Source organism: Patagioenas fasciata, chromosome Z, assembly GCF_037038585.1.
Source record: "Patagioenas fasciata isolate bPatFas1 chromosome Z, bPatFas1.hap1, whole genome shotgun sequence".
Taxonomy (NCBI): Eukaryota; Metazoa; Chordata; class Aves; order Columbiformes; family Columbidae; genus Patagioenas; species Patagioenas fasciata.
The window spans coordinates 28,075,984-28,101,643 of NC_092560.1; the positions used below are offsets into that span (position 1 = coordinate 28,075,984).

Genomic DNA, 25,660 nt, shown 5'->3' on the forward strand with positions numbered 1-25,660 from the left:
CTGGGCATCAGTGAAATTCCTTACTTGGATGTCCAAGTGGAAGAAATATTGGTGGTAAATACTAGTCACATTTATCTCAATCCTGTTAAAACTTCACATTTTATGATAATATTTCTCTTTTTTTTCAAAGCAAAATGTATCAGCTCTGACCAAAATAATCTAAACTGGCATCTCCCCCTCCGCCAATTATTTTGTGCAATGGATGTTCAGAATACATATACTGATTTACTTCTAAAAATTATCTTTTATCAATGAATACTTCATGCTGTCCAATGCCTCTGTAGCTTTGCAGCCTCTGGCGACACCTCAGGAAAGACAGTATTTGCTTTCTGATAGTTTAGAACATTTCAAAATTTTACTTAGTCTATTAATCCATTAATTTAGCTGAACTGAGTAAATTGTATCCTGCCTTTTATGTTTTTTCTCTGGGAACACATTAAAACAAAAGACCTCTACTGATAAAAAGCCCACGCTTTCATAACCAACATAGACCTATACAAGCTATGTGAAATCATATACAACTTACAAATTTTAGTGCACTAATGTGGAAGTAAAATATGTACAAGCATCAATAAATACTGTCCTTCATTTTGGTACTTCCAAGTATTTAACAAGCTCTGCAAATATAATTGAAAACCTCTTTATTATGAAACCAGATTTTACAGGTGTACTGTGATGTCTCTAGTCCTTCCATCAGAACAAGTGGTTGCCGATTCTCTTATAAAGCTGGAACTTGTTTTCATATTTATTATACTGAGATCCTGAGATTTTTTATGTTTAAAAGAGCTACCTGGGATACATATATAAATGTAGCATATCCTGGAATATGGATTAATACACTTTATCCAGAAAAAAATGCTTTATTTAAGAAAAGAAGTTGACCTTAAAAACATAAAAGTTCTAAACCGTGCTTTTTGATGAAACAGCAAATTTCTCCAGATCTACTAGTATAATTCAGAGCAAAAGACTCACCTAGGGGACTTAATACATCATAAATTAATTTACCAGAGAGATTATTCCTTCATTTTTTATCTCATCCCTGACTGTCAGATTTTCTGAAAAAGTGAAAAGGTCAAACATCTGATGATTCAACTTACAGCATGTTGTCCTTCATCACATCATATCAGACAGAGGGACAATTACTTAATTTACGGCACTATTAATGCAGTTAGTATGTTAGGTCCTCTGGATCTAATTCTTCCTCATTTCCACCCATGAATCTAAACAGACTTTTATTAAGGGCAGAATGTGGAACAGTTTTTTACGTGTATTTAACAAGAGAAAGGCAGTTCAAAACTGAGTATCATCTGAAATTTTTGAAAGATACATTTAAATATATGGTCCTTACCAACTCTCATTTTGTATTTTTGAACCAAATTAACATGCTTAGTTATGTAAAATCTAAACACATACTTCAGCGAGGCGAGATGATGTTGTTTCTAAGTACTGCCTGTTAGAGGAACCATAGCTATAGCACAGTTGGGCAGCCACGCGTGCTTTTCTTCGAGATTGAAGCCCCGAACTCTTTAGCTGCAGATCTTTGCCATGGGATTGCAATTTCACAGATGTATCACTTAAGAGTCACTCTACACAGGACTCTCAATAACAGGCAGTCTGAACACTTGTCTTATTTTCTATGTATCATGTCCCCTTACAGAGCAGTTTTAATGTATTCCTTAGAACTTTTAATACTTAATTCCTCCAAGGGCATGAAGACAGAAACAGTTCCCAGCTCAATCCCGTGTGCAGACAGTGAGCAAAAGCCCTTGAGAGGCATTAGAAAGGGCTCTGAACTTGGTATAGTCTCATCTGATTTATAATCCAGATGTATTTATCTTGAATAAGCTATACACAGGAAGAAATGGATTTACAACTGAGATTCTATCAGATACTACATTTTGAAATACAAATGGAGACTGTTACAGGGCTCTAAACCACACATACACTGACAGGTGAAAAATAATTCTTACAGATTTATGCTTACTCATGAAAATGAGATCAATGAAAAAAAAGTATTAATTGAAAAGAATGCCATGGATGGTTTAAAAGTACAGTTTTCTTTGTAAAAACATACTATAAGGAAAAAGACTTCAGGCAATAACATGCAGTGGACTAATTAGAAAAAGAAAGTAGGCCATCTTACAAAAATCATACCGTTTAATCAGGCCATGAAAGCAATGGAAAGGTAGCAGCAGACCACTTCAAATTGTCGAGTTAGATCTTTTAATTTCAGTAAGAGGCACACAGATCAAAGAAGGATTAGATGCTATCATAGTATCACACTGGTGGTATATACATGAAGAAAGTAGGACATTTACACACACTCTCTCACTTCGGTGCTAAAATTTTAGTACTGTTTCACAATTGAAAGGCAAGTGTGAAAAAGTATCTCTTGGCTGATTACCAAAGTCTCCAAGTTAAATTACTGTATTCCCTACAGAGTTCATCACACCCTAGTGAATAATAAACCATTTTTTTTGGGGTGGATACATTTCTTAATTCATGCTGTCAACTAACACATTTAAAACCTTTTCCTCTATTTATGGCATATCCACATTCAGACAAACCACTCTGCTTTATGTGGAACAAATAAATTCATTTTTCTTCCATGCATTCTGGGGCTGCAATGTTTAGAGATACAGGGGAGGGAAAAGGAAGGTAAGAAAGCAGTACTACGGCATACCAGCAAAACTTAGATGGACAGCTTGCAGAAACCCAAAACTAAGCAGCCCAGATTGGTGCTTGGCTCTAAGACAGTCTGGATCCATCCCAGACCTAGAGTAACACAGGCCTAAGGCCGCTGGAAAGCACTACTAGGGTATGTATGTATGACCTGAAAAGAAAAACTGGTTCGAATTATAGTTATGAACGTATTTTAAACTGAAAGACAAAAAGGTTCGAAAGTTAATAAGAAACATAGTTTAGCAGTGAGGTGGAAGAACATCTGCAAGACAATGAGTTTTACAGCTTTTGCCTCCACAATGTGTTTCAAAAGTGAAAACTTGAAAAAAGAAATCAGCTCCGTAAGTGAAGTGATCTCTCTTATAATAGTTGAAAAGTAATTATAGAAAGGGTATCACAGCTTTGGGCATCACTTCAGTCACTGGAAAGTTCAAAACATAAAGGAAATCTTTAGTCTGATGTTCTACTTAGTTCACAACACGTGAACCCTTTCAGCTTGCAAGAAAACAGAGCAAGATTGTATGCTTTCAGTGATTCAGCCTAAATGAGATATTGCTCCGTCTTCTGTCGCAGGGATACTTTAAGTCGCAGTCTGCACAATGAAGTTATCTGACAAATCAGAACAAGGGTCTGAGCAAGCTACCTAACTAGAACAGGATACACCTGATAGGGAACCAGTATGGTAAACCTCTCCCTGTGAGACAGCTCCAGTGAGAACTTCTCCCTACAAGAAAGACAGTATGAAATACAGTGACAAAGAGCTAACATAAGGAAGTTTGGAAGTTTATTTTGGATAGTTAGAATAGTATTTGAAAATTATCATAGTTTTTCTTTAAGTGAATTCCAATATATTTGTTTTTGACTTGTAAAATTATAATGCTTAATACTTCTGCGTTTACTTTGTGGTTACAAAAAAATAATGCAAACAGAAAAAGACAGGATCAGCATTTCTAGCTTGGCTTAAAATAAACCAAGTCTGACTGAGTTCTCTGCTTATCTACACATAAGTTGGTGTAAATTACTTTTGTAAATTCAGCTTTGAATTATATAGGGTATTATGTAACTGATGTAACAGAATTTTTCTTTTATGGGAAGACTATAAATGTAAAAGTTTTCAGAGCCCCCAGACTTTATTAAAAATGAATCTTGAAGAAAGTTCAGCATGAAAACATGAATGTCCAGGGATACCTGTTTTACTTGGTTATGTCAACCATTCTCTTAAACAATGAAATCAACATGTATGCTCTCATGAAAAATATTCAAGTGTTTTCCTTTTTTCACCTAACTTTTCTAAGTATGTGTTAAACGACTTACACAGGACAGTGCCAGTGAGTAACACATAAAAGTTTGATGAATAATTTAAAATAGCCCTCAGAAAAAAACAAAAAAAATCTAACCATTAAATAATCTCCTCACTCGGTCAAACTGCATTAAAAGGACTAGATACCAGTGTGCTTTACGTCGTTAGCTCATCCACTTTCTTACATCTGTTATTTTTTGAAATAACATACAATATATATCCTATGCTTTAAGCCACAGGAATGAAGTTTACTACCTTAGGGTCTGTTCTAGCAAAGAACCTATAAATTTTGTCTTAATTTCCACCACCTATTTCTGTAGCTCTGCTGCATAGCACTAACTCTACAAATAGCTACACTAAGAACACAGAAAATTCAACTGTATTCCACTTTAACAAAAAATAGGTGGGTTTCCTCGAATCCTCCATGGAGTGGATCAGCTTTGCCACATTTGAAGACTGATCCCCTCCTTTCTTCTTGATCCCTGTAATGCTTCTACTCCATTGGGTGAGGTTGTGCATGACTATTGGTAAACACACTTGGAAAACACATGATTGGACAAATGAAGTTACTTTTTTCTTTAAAACCGGTGCTTTTTGCCGATGCTTGCTTACCTCATTGTCTGACTCCACAAGCACTTGATCATATTCACTAAGAGCTACTAGGAACATGATAGATGTGACGTTTTCAAAGCAATGTATCCATTTTCTTCTTTCTGATCGTTGGCCTCCTACATCCACCATTCTGCAAAATTAACACCCACATCACCTCTATGAATACCTTTACAGATAAACACACAAGCACACACACAATGACACATTTCAAGAATTCAGTTTGGCACAGTGTGGTTTGTTTGTATTACTGATATTTTTTCCATTGATATTTAATGGAATCTGTTCTAAGTAGACAGTAGATCGTATTTGCTTTCAAGTCCGACGCATTTTCTGTATTTAAATTATTGTAGGTCTCAAAAGCCTCAGATTTCTGAGATACATCACTTGGCAATATACGGCCTGTGTATTCAGCAGAAACAGATGTGAACAGAACAGACTGGGTGCTATGCCTTTTCCCCCCCAAATTACCAAAGTCAACATTCCCAACTTGTTAAAGCTGCTCCATCTTAAGAGGACAAACAGAATATAATATGCATCAACTAAAACTTTTATTAGCAAAAATTAAATCTCAAATTTACTCACAGTGTATTCCCACTTCATCCTATGTCTCAGAGTAACTATAAACAGCTGTCTAACTTGGAATTAAATAATTATTTTTTAAACAACAGTACCTGCAACCGTGTAGTGTGATTTCTCTCTAAAAGAGACCAATTTCTCTCTAAAAATCAGGTACACAACTGGTAACTTTGTATTCCATAATTTACATGAATTACGTGGACATATGATTGTATTTTCAGATTATTATTCATGGTGAAACTTTGATACGTATGACTGAAAAGATGAACTGCAGGTTCTCTATTGGTAATAACTACCTTCACAAAAAGACCAACCTAATTATCTTTCATTCTTTTGACATCTTTAATATCAGATCTTTATTGTAGGTGGACAATCACATGAAAATATAATGACCACGATCAAATTTTAAAAAAACAGGGCAAGCACGTTTTATGCAGTCTTAACCAATATTTTACACATGGCATTACTAATGTAAAAGGAAAAGAAAAGAAATAAAGCAAGTGGGTATTAAAACGTTTTTCTACCTGAAAATGACGCTTTGTAAGTCGAATGGATATTCAATGATCCCTGTGGTTGGGACTCGAACTCTGAGCACATCTTGCTGAGTTGGCAGATAGGTGGAATCTGCTATGCGGTCCAAGTCATTAAGATAGCTATAGACAGGGAGAAACAACAGGAATGCGAGACAGTGACACCATCACCCCACTGAGGAAAAGAGAAAGGAAGACTTGGGAACGGGAATGGGCTGTGGGGTAAGAAGAAGTACAACAGAAAGAAGAGCATTATCGGCACAAAAGCAGGGACAAGGTATAAAAGTGTGCTTCATCCTCCTTTCCTGTATAGTTTCATGACTTCAAGTAAATTCTAAAGAAGGGTAGTGTAATTACTCTGGGTGTTGTTAGTTCATTTTGTTTTTTTGTTGTTTTGGTATTATGTTTGTTTGGCATTTTTTTGTTTTGGTTCGGTTTTTGTTCCTACAAGTTTGCTTGGCTATCACCCGTAAATTCACCAAAGACTGAAAGTTTTCAATTACGTAATTCTAGGCAACTTACAGACAAATAATATTTTAAAATGTGTGAGAAATACAAAACTACACAGTTTTATTCGAACATGTAATATACTTCATGATACTCATTCTGCAGTGTCTACACATATACATGGATAGAGAAACATGAATCTTCCAAGGAACAGTGAACTGCTATGGAATAGATCATTACCAGTTATAAAATGATAGGAGGATAAATGGTACTGTTTACAGATTAAATTAAAAAAAAAAAAAAAAAAGGAAAAAAGGAAAAACCCACCTACTGACTACTTAAAATAACTCTCTAGATCTTGTTATCAGAAGGCATAATTCATTATTTAGTGGGATACCTGGCACCCAAAGTCCTGCATTCCCACTGAAACTTCTAATTAAGTTAATAAGCCTACAGTACATGAAATATATCCCAGCTGGTTAGCAAATAACCTGAAATCACTATGAAATTGCTTGTAAAGTGTCATTAACTACAACACAAAACTCTTCTGCTACTGCTTGATGGTGGGTTTTCACCACAAAACGCCAGTGTAGTGAAGATTTAATTCTCATAAAAGAGATGCTTCAAAAAAGAACTGTACCAATGCATGTATGACAGCCTGTTTGGGTCCAGGAGCTGGATATGTCATGAAATCAGTTCACCAGGTAGCGTGGACTCTCCCGATGGCAGACATCTGGGAGAAAAACAGCTGCAAAAAATGAAGGCCTTAGGCATTTGGTTCCTTCCCATCAAATGAATGACCTACAGTTAGCTACTGAAAAGAGAAATTAATCTACAGATGCCCTCATTCACTCTAGAGGTAATTTATCAAACGACAATGAAGTACCATTAAGCTCTGAACACGTCCTTTTCTTGTAGTCATTAATGAATGTGGTCTTTTAAAATAAACCCCCACAAGAAGCAGACTTCTTAAAGATACTCTGAATTTCTTAATGAAACAGTGAGAGCAAGTTATCCCAAACAAGGACAGAAACAAAGCAGTTTGACTTCTGCCTTACAGCAAGAATACAGAAGAAAGAATTTGTTAGGTCTGGGAGGGAGCCAAAAACATCACCAAATCTCTCTCACTATGATTTTATTCATGAATGATTATTCCAATACTAAACACTAAATATGAGAATGTTACACAGTCAGAAAGATGTACTGAACCGTGTATCTCAGATAATTCAGAAGCTACTCCTCTGCAAATATTTTCTGTAAACACTGATTAATTTCTGTCAATAAGAAAAATCCCGAGATCTGAGCACTCATCTGCCTTCCAGTGTTTTACATTAAAAGCAGAATAGACAAGCATGTCATAAATCCATAAACATCACAAGAAGAAAGTAATGGTGACCTAGCTTCTTTCCCCCCTCCCATCTACTCAAAAAATTGGTTTTGTGACTGAACTTTGGAAGAGTACAAAAAAGCATTACATGGTATAGCGGTATTCACAAGAGCAGGAAAATTTTGACTGAATAATTAGGTAGGTGGCCCATTTACACAATCATCCCGTTGCATTCCTTTGGCAAGCTTCAGCTGTGGTCTCCAACATGAGCCTGGTTACCACACCTCTGCTCCATCAGCACAGTGGACGTTACTGTAAAGATGCGCTGTAATGCACATCTGGCTGATTTTAGAAAGGCAATAACACAAAGGGATATAATCAAATAGTTAAATCTCATTTCTGTTACTGGAAACCGTAAACAGGCAGATTAGTACTTTCTTTTTTCCCCACCCTAGCACGAATCACTGATATACTTAAGTTCCAGAAGCATTAACTTATCCTTAAAAATACTTATATTTTCCTCATCCTCATTCAGTTCTGCTCAATTTCTGGTCAGTTACTAAATAGCAACATTCTCACTCATTTCACCTGCAGCACCTTACAGAGCCTAGACAGTCCAGAGAAGACTCCTTATGCATTCTTACGGAATACTACTGATTTCCCTAGACTTCTTCACTTCACAGATCAGAGTTGGGGCTCTCTGAGAAGTGTCCTAGTTAATACATTCAAACCCAGAATCAAGGAAGCAGTGTCAAAAACAGTGAGAGTATCTCACAGAACAAAAAATCAGATAGCATGCTCAAAATCCTTTAAAAAGAAAATATTTGTGATATTGACAAATCATAACTAGAGTTTACAGTCAAGAAAAGCAATTTAGAATACGTCCTGCATTTTTGGTTTTCAAATAATGACACTGAGTCCGTACCGCTTCTCCTTCTAACTTAAAACTTAACAAACAAACATATTATTTTATCCATTTATTTAAATGAAAATGTCCCAGCTCTCTGTTGCACCACCTTAATTCTATATCTTTTATTATTGCTGTTTTCATGTTGTGAGCATGCAGCAGATAGTCAATAAAATTATTTTTAAGTAGAAAAAAATAATCTTTTCCATTTAAGGTTGTTGGGTTTTTTGTTTTGTTTTGTTTTTTTTTAAACAGAAACATTTCTGCTGAAGAATTACTTGTGCTGGAATTCAGACTTTAACAAAGTTTGTGTATTGTTAATCTGAAGCAAAGGAGTAAATATTCTCTGTTACTGACTCTTAACAGTTCTGCAGATCAGTTACACTTATTGTTGCTATGAGAGTACATGTAACTTTACATTCTGCTATCAGTTTCAAGGGGATTTAACATGTTTCTGTGAATCATGCTGAAAGCTTTACCTGCAGCAGCAACACAAAGTTGCCTTCTCTAAAATAACTAAAAACTTCTTAAATCTCTCTTAAACAAAACAAAACAAAACAAATCAAAAAAAAAAAAAAGTAAAACCTCTAAAACAAGTAACACAATTGATTAAAAAAAAATCCATTATTTGGGTAAGAACATGTAACACTGGGATTGACACCAGCGTCATTTTCCAATTGTACCCACTGCTTTGTATCACATCTGAAGACTTTTCATACATTGCAGATATGAACAGTCTCTCTTCAGCCAGGTGCAATCTTCTTAACATGCCAGTGCGAGCATAATACTATACTTCTATGTCCATAGTACCAAAGAGACAAAAATCAAGGCATATTCTTTTTTCAAAGCACAAGAACAGATTTTTGCATTGCACTGGTAGGGGTGGGGTGATAAGTTTAATTTTTCTGAACAACTGCTTTGTTGTGTTGAGTCACTATTTCAAAATGCTGAGCGGCATTATGCACATGAATACAGGCGACAATTTATATTTAAAACAAACAAACAGACAACTGGAATAACATTAATATTTAAAGACATACTAACAGCACACACAATTTTCTCATATTACTACTGCAACTGTTCCCATAACACTGAAAATTTAGAATGTCATTTATTTGCTTTATCATAGTCAAATTCACCGCCACAAGAAATATTTACATTTTCAAACCTTCTTCATACCAAAAGGGTTGGAAATTTAACTTTTTTTCCCCATAGGAAAGCTGGGGTTTAAAGAAATTTCTGATCATCAGGGGAATGCAGCACTGCATACACAAGCTTTAAGCATCCAATATATTTTTAAACTAACAATTTATTTATTTTTAAATTAATTTAGCAACCAGCAACATTAAATAAAAATATCAAAACATGCTAGCTAATGCAAATTCTTTTCCACCTTCAACCGTGCTGGCTCAAGCCCCTCTCTAGCTGCACCTCTGCCCATCCCCAGCTGCCAGCTCTTTTGCTTGTGCAACGGCTTGATAACACATTTCTGTCAAAACTACTCTGAATAGCGAAGAAACACTATTGAAGTTGTTCAAATTAAGCTAGCTTATTTGATGGAAACAGCCTGGGGTGTGGGAAGCCCATGTGCACCAGCAGGAAAGCAGGGTGGAGTGACTTCCTCTACTGGCTTATCTGCAACCAAAAGAGGACTTACGAAGCCAGGGCTGTGTAAAATGGCTCAAGTCTCTGAATTCAGGTGAGACAGAAGTTAATGAAAACTTTAATTGACTTTTTCTATATTGGCTTAATAAAAAAAAAAATTCACCATGGCTTTAAAACACTTATCTAATGCAGCCAACAAAGTACTGACAAATATACTGCTCACCTGGGCAAACAAATACTGTGCATGTACAAAAATATTAAGCACATAAAAGATAAGCACAGGGTATTTTAGAATAAGTGCCTAACTCAAAATGTATGCATAAATACTGCAGTGGGCCTTTGCAACATAACTAACTCTTCAGCATATCCTAGAAAGGGGTAGCCCTTACCAATAAATATAACACACATGCATTCTTGCAAACAAAATGTAAGACTTGTCATAAACATGAACTACCACAAAAAGAATGTTGCCAACATTTGCCCAAACCAGATGTTTCCTCAGTTTATTAACTTCAAAATTTTAAATCATAATAACTCTATGGGTATCGGAAATATCCTGGCAGCTCTCCTGAGGGCTAGTCCCAAAGTGGGTAACCGCCAGCATTGCCACAGAGCATTCAGTTGTATAGGCAGCAGCAACCGTGCAAGCCATCTAGGTCTCAACTATATGGCACTCTGAGTTTATTTCTACCACCTGCTAAGAAATGTCTCGCTTTGATGAGACACTTACTAGCTATATGGTTTCTCGCCCAAACAGTATCTACTCAGCTAGGCATTATACAAAGGAATAAAAAAGGGAAAATTGCATGAAATTACTTAAAAGAAAAAAAAAGGCCAAATCACATAGCTCTGAGTAAACTTATAGTACAGACCAAGTTTATAAAGGTAATTATACCCATAATTAGTTTTGTAAATTGGATTCTAGTGGCTGCGGAGGTAATTTTCTAGGAGGTTGTTATAGAGACAGGCAGAAGGTGCATTACTGAAGCGATGCATGTATAATGAGCTGTTGGCAGTGGCCGTCCCTTGACATCAGGACAAACAGCCACCGTTTTGCAGCACACTTGTGATCTGCACGCTGACCAGACATGGAGGAAGCCTTCTGTCTCCCAGCCAGCACTGAGAGAGAAGTACTTGTGTTTAATGCACTTTACACCACCTACGACAAGGTCCAAGCCTGCCATCAGCTTCATGGAAGCTGTCAGGCTATGGAGGTGCTAACAGTGCCCTTGAAAGAGACCATGTTTCAGAGGTCTGTTTGTCCACATTTCAAAACAAACAGGAGTGGGATCACAGCGGTAGACCAACTGGTTCTGTATTTTCCTACATGTCCTTCCTATATAGAAATCAGGCAAAGTGAGACTTCTAACCTTTATAAAAAGAATGGATTTGTTTTAAACAATAAACTTCTTCAAGAACTTATTAATAAATAAAACACACATCACCATGAAGAGGTAGCTCGACATTCAGCCTTAATTAGTTTCACAGAATCATGCAGAATCACAGAATGTTAGGGATTGGAAGGGACCTTGGAAGATCATCTAGTTGAGCTACAGAGCCTAGTGAAGACAGACAAACAAAATTTGAGTTTATGTTCTGTGAATGAGGCTTTGAAGCACCTTCAACATGAAGAAACATGGGGCTGGCACTTCAAACGAACACCCTCCTTCAGCCATGAGCTACTATTTTCCAGCATCTTTGAGGCCAGACTTCTGTTGCAAGTAATCGGGTGCTAAAGCAGCATTTTCTCAGGAGTAATTCCATAAGATGAATTTCTGTAACTTTAGTTTAAGTTTAGTGTACAGCGTAATTAATCAAAAGAAGGCATTAAGCCACAGTCAAACAAAGGCAGAAAAGATGCCTTTCATATGCATGCATCATTCATATGCTGCCTTTAATGCATTCATCTATAACACTAGTTTCACTTTCCAAAGTTAAAAATGAGATGAATCTATTAATCAGTACTGCCTAATGATTCTGTCCAAATTCAGAAGTCAAAACTAATGTAGCTAGATACAATCATAGAACCATTTTGGTTGGAAGAGACCTTTAAGATCATCGAGTCCAACCATAACCTAACTCTGGCACTAAACCATACCCCTAAGAAATTAATCTACGCATCATTTTGACACCTCCAGGGATGATGACACAACCACTTCCCTGGGCAGCCTGTTCCACTGCCTGAGAACCCTTTCCATTAATAAATATTTCCTAATATCCAATCTAAAACTCCCCTGGTGCAACTTGAGGCCATTTCCTCTTGTCATATCACTTGCTACCTGGGAGAAGAGATCAATACCCTCCATGCTACAACCTCCTTTCAGGTAGTTGTAGACAGCGATCAGGTCTCCCCTCAGCCTCCTTCTCTCCGGGTTAAACAGCCCCAGCTTCCTCAGCTGTTCCTCATCAGACTTGTGCTCCAGGCCCCTCACCAGCTTCACTGCACTTCTCTGAATTCTCTCCAGGACCTCAATGTCTTTCTTGTAGTGAGGGGCCCAAAACTGAACACAGGATTCCAGGCTGGGTGTCACCAGTGCAAAGTACGGGGGGATAATCACTGCCCCAGTCCTGCTGGCCACACTATTCCTGATACAAGCCAGGGTGCTGTTGGCCTTTTTAGCCACCTGGGCACACAGCTGGCTCATATTCATCCAGCTGTCAATCAACACTCCCAGATCCTTGTCCTCCAGGCACTTTCCAGGCACTCTTCCCTGAGGCTGTAACACTGCCTGGGGTTGTAGTGACCCAACTGCAGGACCCAGCACTTGGCCCTGGTGAACCTCATACAACTGGCCTCAGCCCAGTGATCCAGCTGGTCCAGATCCCTCTGTATGGCCTTCCTACCCTCCAGCAGATCAACATTCCCACCCAACTTGGTGTCATCTGCAAACTTACTGAGGGTGCACTCGATCCCCTCATCCAGATCATTGATAATAAGATTAAACAGAACTAGCCCCATACTGAGCCCTGGGGAACACCACTCATGACCGGCCACCAACTGCATTTGACTCTATTCACTACCACAACTCCTTGTGCCCGGCCATCCAGCCAGTTCTTTATCCATCAAAGAGTACACCTGTCCAAGTCCCGAGCTGATAGTTTATCCAGGAGAATGCTGTGGGGAATGTGTCAAAGGTTTTACTGAAGTCTAGGTGCATAACATACACAGCCTTTCCCTCATTCACTAAATGGATTACCTTGTCATAGAAGGAAATCTGGTTGGTCAAGCAGGACCTGTCATTCAGAACCCCACGACTGATTGCTTGGTTGTCCTGTATGTGTCCTGTGATAGCACTCGGAATGATCTGGTCCATGACCTTCCCCCATGACAGGCCTGTAATCCCCTGGATCTTCCTTCCAGCCCTTCTTGTAGATGGGTGTCACAGTTGCCAACTTCCAGTCAACTGGGACCTCCCTGATTAGCCAGGACTGCTGATAAACAATTGAAAGTGGCTTGATGAGCACCTCTGCCAGCTCCCTCAGTACCGTTGGGTGTATCCCATCTAGGCCCATAGACTCGTGGATATCCAACTGGTATAGCAGGTTGCTAACCATTTCCCCTTGGACTATTGGGGCTTCATTTTGCTCCCCATCCCTGTCTTCTGGCTCAGGGGGCTGGGTACCTGGAGCACAACTGTTCTCACTATTAAAGATTGAGGCAAAAAACGCATCTAGTACCTACCTCAGCCTTTCCCTCATCCTCTGTCACTCTCTTTCCTCCCACATCCACCAGAGGGTGGAGATTCTTCTTAGTCCTCCTTTTGTTGCTCATGTATTTGTAAAAAGCATTTTTTGTTCCCTATTATGGCAGTAGCCATGCCCAGCTCTAGTTGGGCTTCGGCCCTTCTAACTTTCTCTCTGCATAACTTCCCAGCATCCTTGAAGTCCTCATGAGTAGCCTACCCTTGCTTCCAAAGGTTATAAATTCCCCTTTTATTCCCAAGTTCCAGCCGCAGCTCTCTACTCAGCCAGGCTGATCTTTGGCTCATCTTTAGGCACACAGTGATAACCTGCTCCTGTGCCTCTAAGATTATCTTCTTAAATACTGACCTTTCAGGACTCGTTGTCCTTCAGGACTGCCTTCCAAGGGATTCTGCCAACCAGTTTCCTAAACAGATCAAGTCTGCCCTTTGAAAACCCAAGGTAGCAGTTCTGCTGACCACCCTTCCTTACTTCTCCAAGAAAGGAAAACTCAATCATTTCATGCTTGCTGTGCCAAAGGCAACCTCCAACAGACACGTTGCCCACGAGCCCTTTTCTGTTCACGAACAACAGATCCAGTGGGGCCCCTTCCCTAGGTGGCTTCACTGACCAGCTGTATCAGGAAGCTGTCTTCCACACACTCTAAGAGCCTCCTAGACTGCTTCCTCTCTGCTGTGTTGTACTTACAGCAGACATCTGGTAAGTTGAAGTCCCCCACATGGACATGGGCTAGTGATCATGAGACTTCTCCCAGCTGTTTACAGATATTTTGTCTGCCTCTTCATTCTGGTTGGGTGGTCTGTAACAAACTCCCACCAGGATGTCTATCTTGCTGGCCTTCCCCCTGATTCTTATCCATAAACACTCAACCCTGTTGTCACCATCACTGAGCTCTAGACATTCAAAACACTCCCGAAGATACATGGCTATGCCACCTCCTCTCCTTCCTCACCTATCCCTTCTGAAAAGTTGATAGTCATCCAATGCAGCACTCCAGTCGTGGGAGTCATCATGTTTCTGTGATGGCAGCTACATCATGGTTTTTCTGCTACACAGTGGCTTCCAGCTCCTCCTGTTTGTTGCCCATGTTGCATGCATTTGTATAGATGCACTTCAGCTGGACTACCGATACCACCACCTTTTTTCTAGTGAGGAGCCCTAATTCCTTTGTGGCCATTCTCAGGTGCTTCCATGGTTCCTAACACATCTATAACCCTTGTGTCTTTGCTACCACATGGCCCTTCATCCCCCACCTCCACTGCTGAATTAATATCCACTAGCACCCTAATAAACCCTGTGCTTAAAAGCAGTCTACCTGCGAGACCCTGTGAGCAAAGAAATCTGTGGAGCAGTGTGTCTCTGAATACACTGCTCCGGAGAAGGGATCTGCCTGGCACCGCACCAGAAACACTCCAAGAGAAATCCCTAAAACCAAACCAAACATGTTGAGATCGAGGTAATTACTGGCGCTGATTAAAAGGTCAGTATAAAACCAGTGAAACGTACCTGTTACCACCTAGCCTGCAAAAAAAGTGACAGCTTCTTAATCTATACAAGAACGAGAGTACAGGGCAAGAGGGAAGGGACAAACCCCAGTAAACAGTTTGTTAAAAGAAACTTTGTCGGGTGATTTCAGTGTAACCACAGCTATAAAAGCGAGGCTCGCAACCAACTTTTCATTTGCAAATGCTTTCACTGTGTTCAACCACATCTAAGATAGATATCACATGGCTTTTTCTAGGTATGATAGCACCCACAAATATTTCCATCTTTTCAACCCTAAAGATCTCAGGTTTCACACAGAAAGGAAGTGTTTTCCTTGCAGTTAGGATAGTTCATAAGCATGACCCTCTACAAAATGCACTCTCTCATACATGTACAGTGGTCATGGAAGTGACCATGGAAGACCCTAACCGAAGTCTACGACTCATGCTAAGTAGGCAATCTATTTAATAAGATTTGAAATATCCCTGTCTTTTGCAGCCTGGCTGCTGTGGAATTGGGTAGAGCTACTCTCCGTACTGTTACTCGGGTTTGGGGAGTTGGAGGATTGTTGGTTTGTTTTGCAAAACTCTGAATCAGCTCATAAGACAATCCCAAACTAGCACTAGTTTTGACAGTGAGCTGGAAAACAAGTTTTGAAAGGGAAAAGCCTTTTTCTGCTTTTTTGAGGAACACACAACTTGCTTGTCTTTCAAATCCACAAACGCAAAATGTTGAAGTTGCTGTTAGGAGGACTTTTCCTACCTCACAGACCTGGCAGAATGACACAAGTGTCCTCTTTGCTAACACGCAGCACCATAGTAAATGGTATTAATTTTCAGTGTAAAAACACAAGCTGTGAACACAGCTAAGTGTAAATAAGTATTGTCATTTCTGAGCCTCTACACCACCGGTGAAAAGTTAAAGCACATTTACCAGTTTCCAGAACTATTTAATCTTAATGTAAACACAGTAAACCCAAGATCTTCACAGTGACTTAGGAAGAAGTCTGCACCGTGTTCTTTTTATCCTTATCCCATCCAAAACCTACCTAACTGTCTCTCTCAATTTCCTGCATGGCTAAAAGCCAATTTTAGCAAAGGCTAAAAAAAGCAAGTGATCAAATTAAAAAAATGCTTGTGCTAACTTTTCTTAATAGGAAATGTGGTTTAAAAATTTTATCAATATTAAAAACATGTTCAATACTGCATGGAAAAAAGGATCTTGAAAGAAATACATGATGTATACTGCTTTATATGACCCCACTTCCCTTTCTGAATTTCCCTGTTGCATAAACTTCAGTTTTTCTGTAGTATGCAGTGTCTTGGTATGCACGTCTTGGTACGCAGCGGATTTCATGTCCCATCTTTCTTCAGACCTTCCTTTTATATTTGGGGACTATATCGAAGGCATAAGATAGGGTTAGCATGGTGCTGTCACTAGTACTTGATCGTAATCTTCAAGCCTTCCATTTTCATGTGCTGTTTTATCTTACTTGCAAAGCCTACACAAATAAGGCTGTGCAAATTGTAAATACATGAAAGCAGAATCTACCATTCTGCAACACAAATATAGCTTTAGAACCTTCAGGTACATTTTTATAAATGAAGGGAAGAAAGAACCAATGAACAGTTCTAAAATGTTTTTAAATTAGGATGTGCTTGTGTATCTTATAAATTATGAGCATATGGTTTCCTCACTGCCAACAAATGAGTCTTACCAAGATATCACACAGACAGTTGCTCATAATTTGCTCTGCCAGTGTCAGCCACATAGCAACCAAACCAAGAGCAGTGGTGATGAAACCAGGGCTGGCTTCAACAACTGGTATCCAGCAACTTCCTCGAGGTTGACATCTTTAACCAGCAGACTGTGGGCACAAACTGTGCCAGATAAACCAGCTACGTGTTCTGGATCCAGCATGCAACAATCCAACACCACATACCACCTCCACTGCCCTGAGAGACTGCTAGGACAGATGAAACCCAAAATCATGGAGTAAATGAATAGCACAAACATTTGAGAGGGATTAAATGATACCATGGACTAAGGGAATAATATCTGTGTGTATATACGTATATATACATATATATGAAAAGTAGAGTAACTAATTGGAATGCATGGGTAAGTGTAAGACCTAAGGATGACATAAGTGGTATGGAATAAGGGGTGGAATATGCTGGTTCAGCTGAGATAGGGTTGATTTTCACAGGAGGCTGCTAATGTCCTAGGTTTGGCTGGGACAGAGTTATTTTTCACAGGAAGCTGGGAGTGGACATAGCCAGGACAGCTGACCCATACTAGCCAAAGGGATATTCAATACCATATAATGTCATGCTCAGTATAAAGTGGGGCAGCTGGCCAGGGGAAGGCTCGCTGCATGGGGAGCTGCTGGGATGCAGAGTGCTCTTTTTTTCCCTCGGGACAGGTGGTTTGGCATGGTCATGTTTTGACCGCGAAGTGTGGTCCTGACTTTCGCTCTTCCAGGATCAATGGTATAGGACCAGTGTTTGTGATCGCTGCCATGAGGGTGGCTGCTCAGGAGTGGGCTGTACATTAGTGTTGCTGTGTGGTGAGCAGCTGAATTGTGTATCCCCTGCTTTCTGTATTGTCTCATTGTTACTTTTGTTATTATCTTCTCCCTTTTGCTGTTCTGTTAAACTGCTTTTATCCCAACACACTAGTTTTGCCTTTTGTTTCCTGATTCTCTTCCCCATCTCACTGGGGGCAGGGAGGGATAAGAAGCAGCACGTGATTCAAGTTGCCAGCTGGGATTAAACTATGAGGACAGTGGGGTATTTAATACCCACTGGCACAGCTAACATGGTGGAGTAGGAACTTGAGTGAAAATTATATATAATTATCTGAAGTGTTACAAAACACAGCCGTGGAAAGTAAACAGATATCCTCAATGCTTGTGTAGCAACTAGAAGGTCCTTGGCTGGAGGTACACAATGACACAATACTTCCAATTCATGGGGCATGATAAAGATGAAGATTTTCAGTAAGGCTCTGGAACACTTCCCAGTTCACAGAATCACAGAATGTCAGGGAGCAGAAGGGACCTCGAAAGATCATCTAGTCCAATCTCCCTGACAGAGCAGGAACACCTAGGTGAGGTTACACAGAAAGGCGTCCAGGTAGGTTCTGAATGTCTCCAGAGCAGGAGACTCCACAACCTCCCTGAGCAGCCTGTTCCAGTGTTCTGTGACCCTCACTGAGAAGAAGTTTGTTCTCATACATAAGTGGAACCTCCTGTGTTCCGGTTTATACCCATTGCCCCTTGTCTTATCATCGGTTCTCACCAAGAAGAGCTTGGCTCCATCCTCGTGACACTCACCCTTTACAAATTTTTAAACATTAATGAGGTCACCCCTCTGTCTCCTCTTCTCCAAGCTAAAGAGACCCAGCTCCCTCAGCCTTTCGTCATCAGGGAGATGCTCCACTCCCTTAATCATCTTTGTGGCTCTGCACTGGACTCTCTCCAGCAGTTCCCTGTCCTTCTTGAACTGAGGGGCCCAGAACTGGACACAATATTCCAGATGGGGTCTCACCAGGGCAGAGTAGAGGGGAGGAGAACCTCCCTTGACCTAATAACCACCCCCCTTCTAATAAACCCCAGGATGCCATTGGCCTTCTTGATCACAAGGGCACAGTGCTGGCTCATGGTCATCCTGCTGCCCACCAGGACCCCCAGCTCCCTTTACCCTACACTGCTCTCTAATAGGTCATTCCCCAACTTATACTGGAACCTGGGGTTGTTCCTTTCCAGATGCAGGACTCTACACTTCCCCTTGTTATATTTCTCTTTTCCCCGCCCAACTCTCCAGCCTGTCCAGGTCTCGCTGGATGGCAGCACAGCCTTCTGGTGTGTCAGCCACTCCTCCCAGCTTGGTGCCATCAGCAAACTTGCTGACACTGCACTCCATTCCCTCATCCAAGTTGCTGATGAGTATATTGAATACTACTTAACATTTCCTACTTTTTCTTCGTGAAGGGAAAGCCTTTAGTGTCGTATTGGGGCAAAATGGTGATGAATCTAATTCTAGTTGCAAGCCAAATTCTGCAAGTTGTCACATAAATGTGAAATGAAACTTATGACAGTTCTCTCTCTTACTGACAACAGTTAACACTGCTGCCTCTCCTTTCTTCACAGTTTGAAAAGTCATGGTAGAATCAGACTTTCGACTGATAACCGGTTTACATTTGGTTTAAGGTCTTGACACCCTGTAGAGATTGAATGATCTCATCTCAAACAACTATCCACAGTGTGGTGTTGGTTTGCATCTGTCTCACACCATTAAGAGTATCTTAAAGGGAAGTGGTTTAGTGGTAAGCAAGTGGTTAAGTCACCCTATTATGTATATGCGAAGTGACTAACCTATTTACGTGATGTGCTCTTGAGTTTACCACAAAGAAGTTTAGAAACTGATTTTAAAAACAACATGAACTCCCAGCCTCTGGAGCACCCAGTGGCAAGGGAAGAGAATTGAATGTATTTGTTGAGCCTCCAAGAGGTTCAAAACGACTCCCAGGATGCAGGAAATTTTTCTTTTTAGACTCTAGTTTCATCTCTTCTGGTAAACAAATATCTGATGTATTTTTCCAGGGTACAGCAGTGGGTATAAAAACATAAGAAGTGTAGCTAACAATGACAAAGCAGGTCAAATGTTGACAGAAAGTTAAGGTATAGAAACAAACAGGAAGTATTAGAAACTACAAACAGAATTTAGAAACAATAAAAGAAACAGAAAATACAGAGGACATGCAACCTCTGAGGGAAAAGGAAAAAACCTGGGAAAACAAGAGTTCTGGGGCATTATAAATATTACGAACTGTTGGGAGGTCTATCTACCATTTGATTGCACCTCACAGTATTTACTACTGTCATACTATAAGAAAGTATTTTTGTCCAGCTTGCATTTGTGATGGTATATCAGAGGAGATTATGGGCTTGAACACGTATAAGAAAACGAAAACATCAGTGATTAACTACCCCTAGTAAGAATCTTTAAGATTTCAGATTACCACCAATTGTCATTCTGTGAAACAAATATAGATATAATCCTAAACTAGATGTACTCCACTCCTTAAAGTATCCTCTAAATTCAATTTACTAAGTGTATAATCACGCATGTTCGTGCTGCATACACATAAAAACATGTACACACACATATAGTATAAGAAGCTAAAAGTAAAAATTACTTAGTTAGTAACAGAAAATGACATATAGATGTTTGTAGCCATCATGTACTTACTATTTAGTTGAATCTGATAACTGATATTCCCGTCGTCTATCATAACACTCCTGAATTCCAGGGTCATTCCATAAGCTTCTTATTGCATCTACATATGGGTTCTCGAAAGTTGACACCTTCTCTACATCGACTTCTCGAACTAACTGTGCATGAGCCTAATTCAAAACAAACAAAACAGTAACATTTACTCCATGTTCTATGCTTGCAGATAGCATACATAAAATGAACGTGATTAACAGGGACAATTTTTCATATTGGCCATACCACCAATATGCCTGTGCAATTTGAAAAATCAAGTACCATGAAGAAGGTTATGAAGATGGAGAAAAGGAGACAACCGTTAGACGGAGTTCCAGAAACAAGGAAGAACAGAAACTTCACATTTTTATTGATAGTACATAGACCTCAACACAGACTAGCATATAATGTATCTTTCATGCTAAAATAGACAGTTAAATAGAATACCTACCATCCATTCTACCAAACAAACTACTCATTAGCAATTGAACTCAAGAGACTTGGACAACATATAGAAAAGATAGTAAAAACTCCCAAATATTCAGAGTTGGATATTTTACCCAAATGTGTATTCATGTGAACAAACTCAGTGATGGTGCAGGAAGGAAACAGTACTGTTGTTTTATTGGGGAAGACCTTAAAGCAAAGTGTGAATGAATAAACATAAGTAAGTGTATTGAATAAATTACGAATGTGTGATGATGTGGTGTGTTCAAACAAAGACAAATAGTGCTAGATACAATATTAGAGAGAAAGTGAATTAATAAACATATATATGGGCCCTTATTTAAGACTATGCTTACTACAATCCAGTATTATTTAGATGAAATGAAGTATTCACACTAAAATTAGTATTTAATTAAGTCCCTTTAACAGAAAGATTTCATTTTAAATTTTTCAGGTAGAGTCTTAGAGTATATAAACATGTTTTTAAATGATGGTTAGTGAACCAGCTTGACAGATTTAGACCCTGATGGTAGCTGGGAGAATGGAAATTAGGAAGTTTGCCTTTCAGAGATTGATAAAAGAAGTTCTTAAGGTTACAACAAACGTAACAGAAGTTACTACTAAAAAGGAAAAGCAAGAGTATTAGAAATTGTTTTTAGCTTCAATTCATACTTTAAATTACTGAGATTCTTAAAAAGTAATATCTAAAATTGGGAGTAGCTAATAAGAAATAATTCCTAATAAATCCATCACCCTCCTAAATGCTTAAAATTTAGTTAAAGCCTGTGGAGTTGAAATTACCAAAGAAATACAGCAGAATGATTTCTAATTTGTCCTGGAAGTATAACCAATGCTTGAATGTGTGCACCTGTGTAAAGATACATAAACATGCAAACATAGACACAGAGAAGAAAACAGATGAAAACTTAGTCAAGCAAAAAGCCTGAGAGATTCAACTCTCCTATCTAATTTGCATTTGAGGTGAGGACACAAACACATTTTCATTTTAAAATTAGGTAAAGGTATACTGAAGTGAGTTTTCTTGTTATGCCTTAGTAAATTTATCCTCTGCATATGCACCTATGATCCCCCCCCTGCTTCTTAGACAGTCCAGGAGAATGATGCTACTGCTCATTAACAAAATACTATCCCTGCAACTGTTTGCTCAACAGGAAATGAAAACCTTCAAGTTTAATGTGAAAAATGTGTGTCTTCAGAGACAGGGAGAACATATGTTCTCTGTTATCAGAACCTGAAATCTCCAAAACTCTAACAAAGGGTCTTTTCTTCCAGATGATGCCCATGCATCCCGAAGTGTTTTCTACTTATCACCTTCGTAATTTTTTGAAAGCTCTGATGGTTCTTAGGGACTGATTGGGCCAGTCAATGGATCTGGTCTCATATTCTCTCTGCATGCATATCAACTCAATAGGTCTCTTATACGTCTTTTCCAATCAAAATGATTCCATGATTCTAACCATTTTGAGCCTTACAAGAGTGGTTACAATCAACGTAGCAGGCATGGAAAAGGTCCATATTTTTATGTTCCTTTTGATATATTCTCTGTAATTTTCCCAAATTAGCACTCCAACCTACCAGAATGATTTATATGAGGGAGATCAGGCAGAAAAGCACAGTCTGTTTCAAAAGAAATACCTCTGGGATTTTAAATCCACAGGAGAAAGCAATATGCTTGAGGAGCAGTAGGGTTGCTTCGTACCAGTGGTCTCTGTAGACCAGCTGATCTTAAGTTGCCAATTTAAAGAATTCTCTTCCATGTGAGGGAACATCTTCTGTTTTGTAAAAGAACATCCCAAAACAATCAGAAAAAGCCTATGGCTGTAGTGCTTGGCTGTCAGTAACTAAAGGATCAAGCACACAGATATTAGTTAGGTCTGGATAATATAATTTACACTGATTGCAAAACTGAGAGCAATGGTGTGTGATCAGATCCCAACAGTCCAGAAGCTGAAGAGAATTCAGATTCAGACCACAGTGACTCGTAATCTACAAGCGCAGCTCACACAAGCACTTTGCTTTACAGGGCTGTAGAGCAAGATACGCTGCTTTGGAGACTCCCATAAACCTGCAGATATTTGAAGCAAGTATAATATTAAAGGAGGGTAAAACTAGTCTATTTCACTGTCTTGTAAACTAGACAGTTACGGTTTGTGTTCCTTAACATGTCCAAAAGCAGTAACTTCTGACTGATAATCAGTACACGGTAGGAAAGTGTTTTTACACAGGAGCCCGCAAATATTGGTTGTAAGAGAACCGGAAGGAGGATGTTGCTTCTTTTGAGCAACTTAGAGCATAGAATGAATGAGGGTAAACAGGGAGGAGGTTTCATGGTGTGCTGCAGCAAATAACTGTATTCAAATTAATAAAGTGTGCTACAAATTGCTGAAACAAGGTTTGGTGCAATGCTAATCATCCTTTAGTTGCTGACAAAGGTTAATAGGGTATCAAACTACCTAAATCAGATGTCATGTTTTCCTTTTTTCACATTCTAACCTTTATAAAGAAAAAATAGCATAAGCTACTTGAAACACTATTCCACAGACACATAAGAAAATCTAAAAAAACAAGTTCGAATAAAGAAATTTCTTTTTGTTACTGCTCATTGTCTTTACTGTAAAAAGCCTATGGTAATGGACCCTAATCTATGGCTTATAGACCGTACAATGAAATGATTAGGAACCAAGTTTTTTTGTGACTTATGCTGGAAATTTAATCCATTTAAAATGCATCATTAAATGCTAGTTGTAATACTTTTACACATTTAAACACTGGAATAACAAATGTCTACACATATGAGGTTTGGTTTTTCCATTTTAGTAGAGCTCAGAGAAATTTTAGAAATTAGCTGAAAAAAAACCCCAACTTTATTCATACACTGCAATCAGAGCCCTGAATTTTCTTGCTGTCTTATTTAGATTTAAGCTGCATCAGACATGGAAGACAAATACCAAGTCACCACTACAGTGCTGCAACCAAAACACTCAAGCAAGCTTTTATTGAAGGTTATATTAGTATCAAAATTTCTATACAGATTATAGAAAAGGTTGTATTATCTCTCTAGTCCTTCTTGAAAAAAATACTGGTTTAATAACCTAGCAAGAGAAGCATGATGAAACTACTTCTTGTCACACTAGCAGATTCTTTTACAAGTGGTAGAGACAGAGTGTTAGAGACACATGAGTCATGCCAAAGGAGATGACACCGGAGGTTAGGTGTACAATTTAAATACAGAATCCAGATCTTCATAAGTGTACTTTGTTACAGTTATCCTACAATTCTATTTTCAAGTTTCTAATCCTCTTGTTATAAACAAAAGGTTTTGACAGCAATAAAATAAGATTCTTCTGATGTCAGGCAGAAGGGTAAAAATTTATCTTCCTCTGCAATAACTAATTAATCCAGTGTGAACGACTGTTAGAAAGTTAGCTGAGCTAGAAAATTCAGTACATAAAAATACAGCTTCCCTTCAGGAAACACGAGATGTCCTCCTATGAGATGGAACATATGCATTATTTAGGGAAAGGAAAGCTATGCGATGGTGCAATTATAGCAGCACAGTGTAGATACTGTTTAGAAATAAATAGATCTAAAGAGCCCAAGGCTAACACAGACTTGTTCTGCTATGACACATCATAGTATGGGGCAACAAAAGGGTGTGATCATTTTTCTCCTTACTGTCCAACTCTCCCATTTCCATATATAAACTTCAGGTTGCCTGGCTATTGCTGTCAAGCTGTTGCCTAACAAATAAAAGTAACATAAATATATAAACATTATATAAATATATAAACATTACTGTTACTTTGACAGAATATCTGATTCCATGTAATGCCCTGAATTACCACTTTTATTGACTATTCACCTATTTTAACACTTCCATCAACTGAAACAACTTGTTCAGCAAACGCTCATGGCCGTCAACCTCTACGGAACAAACCAGGAGAAAACAGAAAAACACTGAGCAGGAGAGAAACGAAGTATCCATTAGCCATTCGTTCTCTACCAAAAGGACAATGAGGAAGATGAAGTAAATATCACTTGCAGTGATCTTAGGTAACTTCAGCTGTCAAAGTCTTCACCATCTTGTCCTCTATGAACATGGCTAGGTTTCTGGCCTAATTTAGTTTGGAGTAATTCTAAGCAAAGCAATTTACAAGAAGACTCTATTAAAAGAGTTGACAACTCTACATCTAATACGATAAAAATCTTCCTGAATTCATATATCTAAAAAACAAATACCGAGTTTGGGATTTTTGTAGAATTTAACATAGTATTTTAACCTAAAGATCTCAAAACACTTCACAAAGTTCCTAAGTCCTAGCAAGTGCTGTCCATAAAACTGTCACAACACACAGATCAGTCATTTCCTATGGAGAAAGTATAATCATATTAATGTTCAGTTAAGAGCAACTACCACTAGATTATCATTACATTTCAAACTAAGATTCAGTCCTGTAGGAGAAAGTAATTGTTGTTGCCTTCGAACGGCAACACCACCCATATAAGTCTTTCTAATGAGGTTACTGACAGGGCACAGAATCTGATGTGTCTGCATCAGAAGCCACAGGAGCCTTAAGTGGCGTAACAGGCGATGTTACCCAGGCACACATACACAAAACCACACTCACACGTCTTACACATCCCTGAGTAAAAAAGCACACTTTGTCTAAACTATTACTTCAATTTACTTCAACTCTATCACAGTTTGAAGAAATTTTTCCTTCAAGTAGCAGATTTCACAGATTT

The 25,660-nt window shown here is 38.7% G+C and overlaps 1 protein-coding gene across 1 annotated transcript in view; it reads right to left on the minus strand.

Moving 5' to 3' along the window:
• Nucleotides 1-25,660, minus strand: part of LOC136114717 (guanine nucleotide-binding protein G(q) subunit alpha) — a 126,548-nt gene that overhangs the window by 13,997 nt on the left and 86,891 nt on the right. The window contains exons 3-5 of the mRNA XM_065860202.2: nucleotides 20,429-20,583; nucleotides 5,695-5,823; nucleotides 4,595-4,724 (exon numbers count right to left, since the gene is read on the minus strand). Of these exons, the coding sequence (XP_065716274.1) occupies nucleotides 4,595-4,724; nucleotides 5,695-5,823; nucleotides 20,429-20,583 (414 nt within the window). The remainder of the gene's footprint in view (nucleotides 1-4,594; nucleotides 4,725-5,694; nucleotides 5,824-20,428; nucleotides 20,584-25,660) is intronic.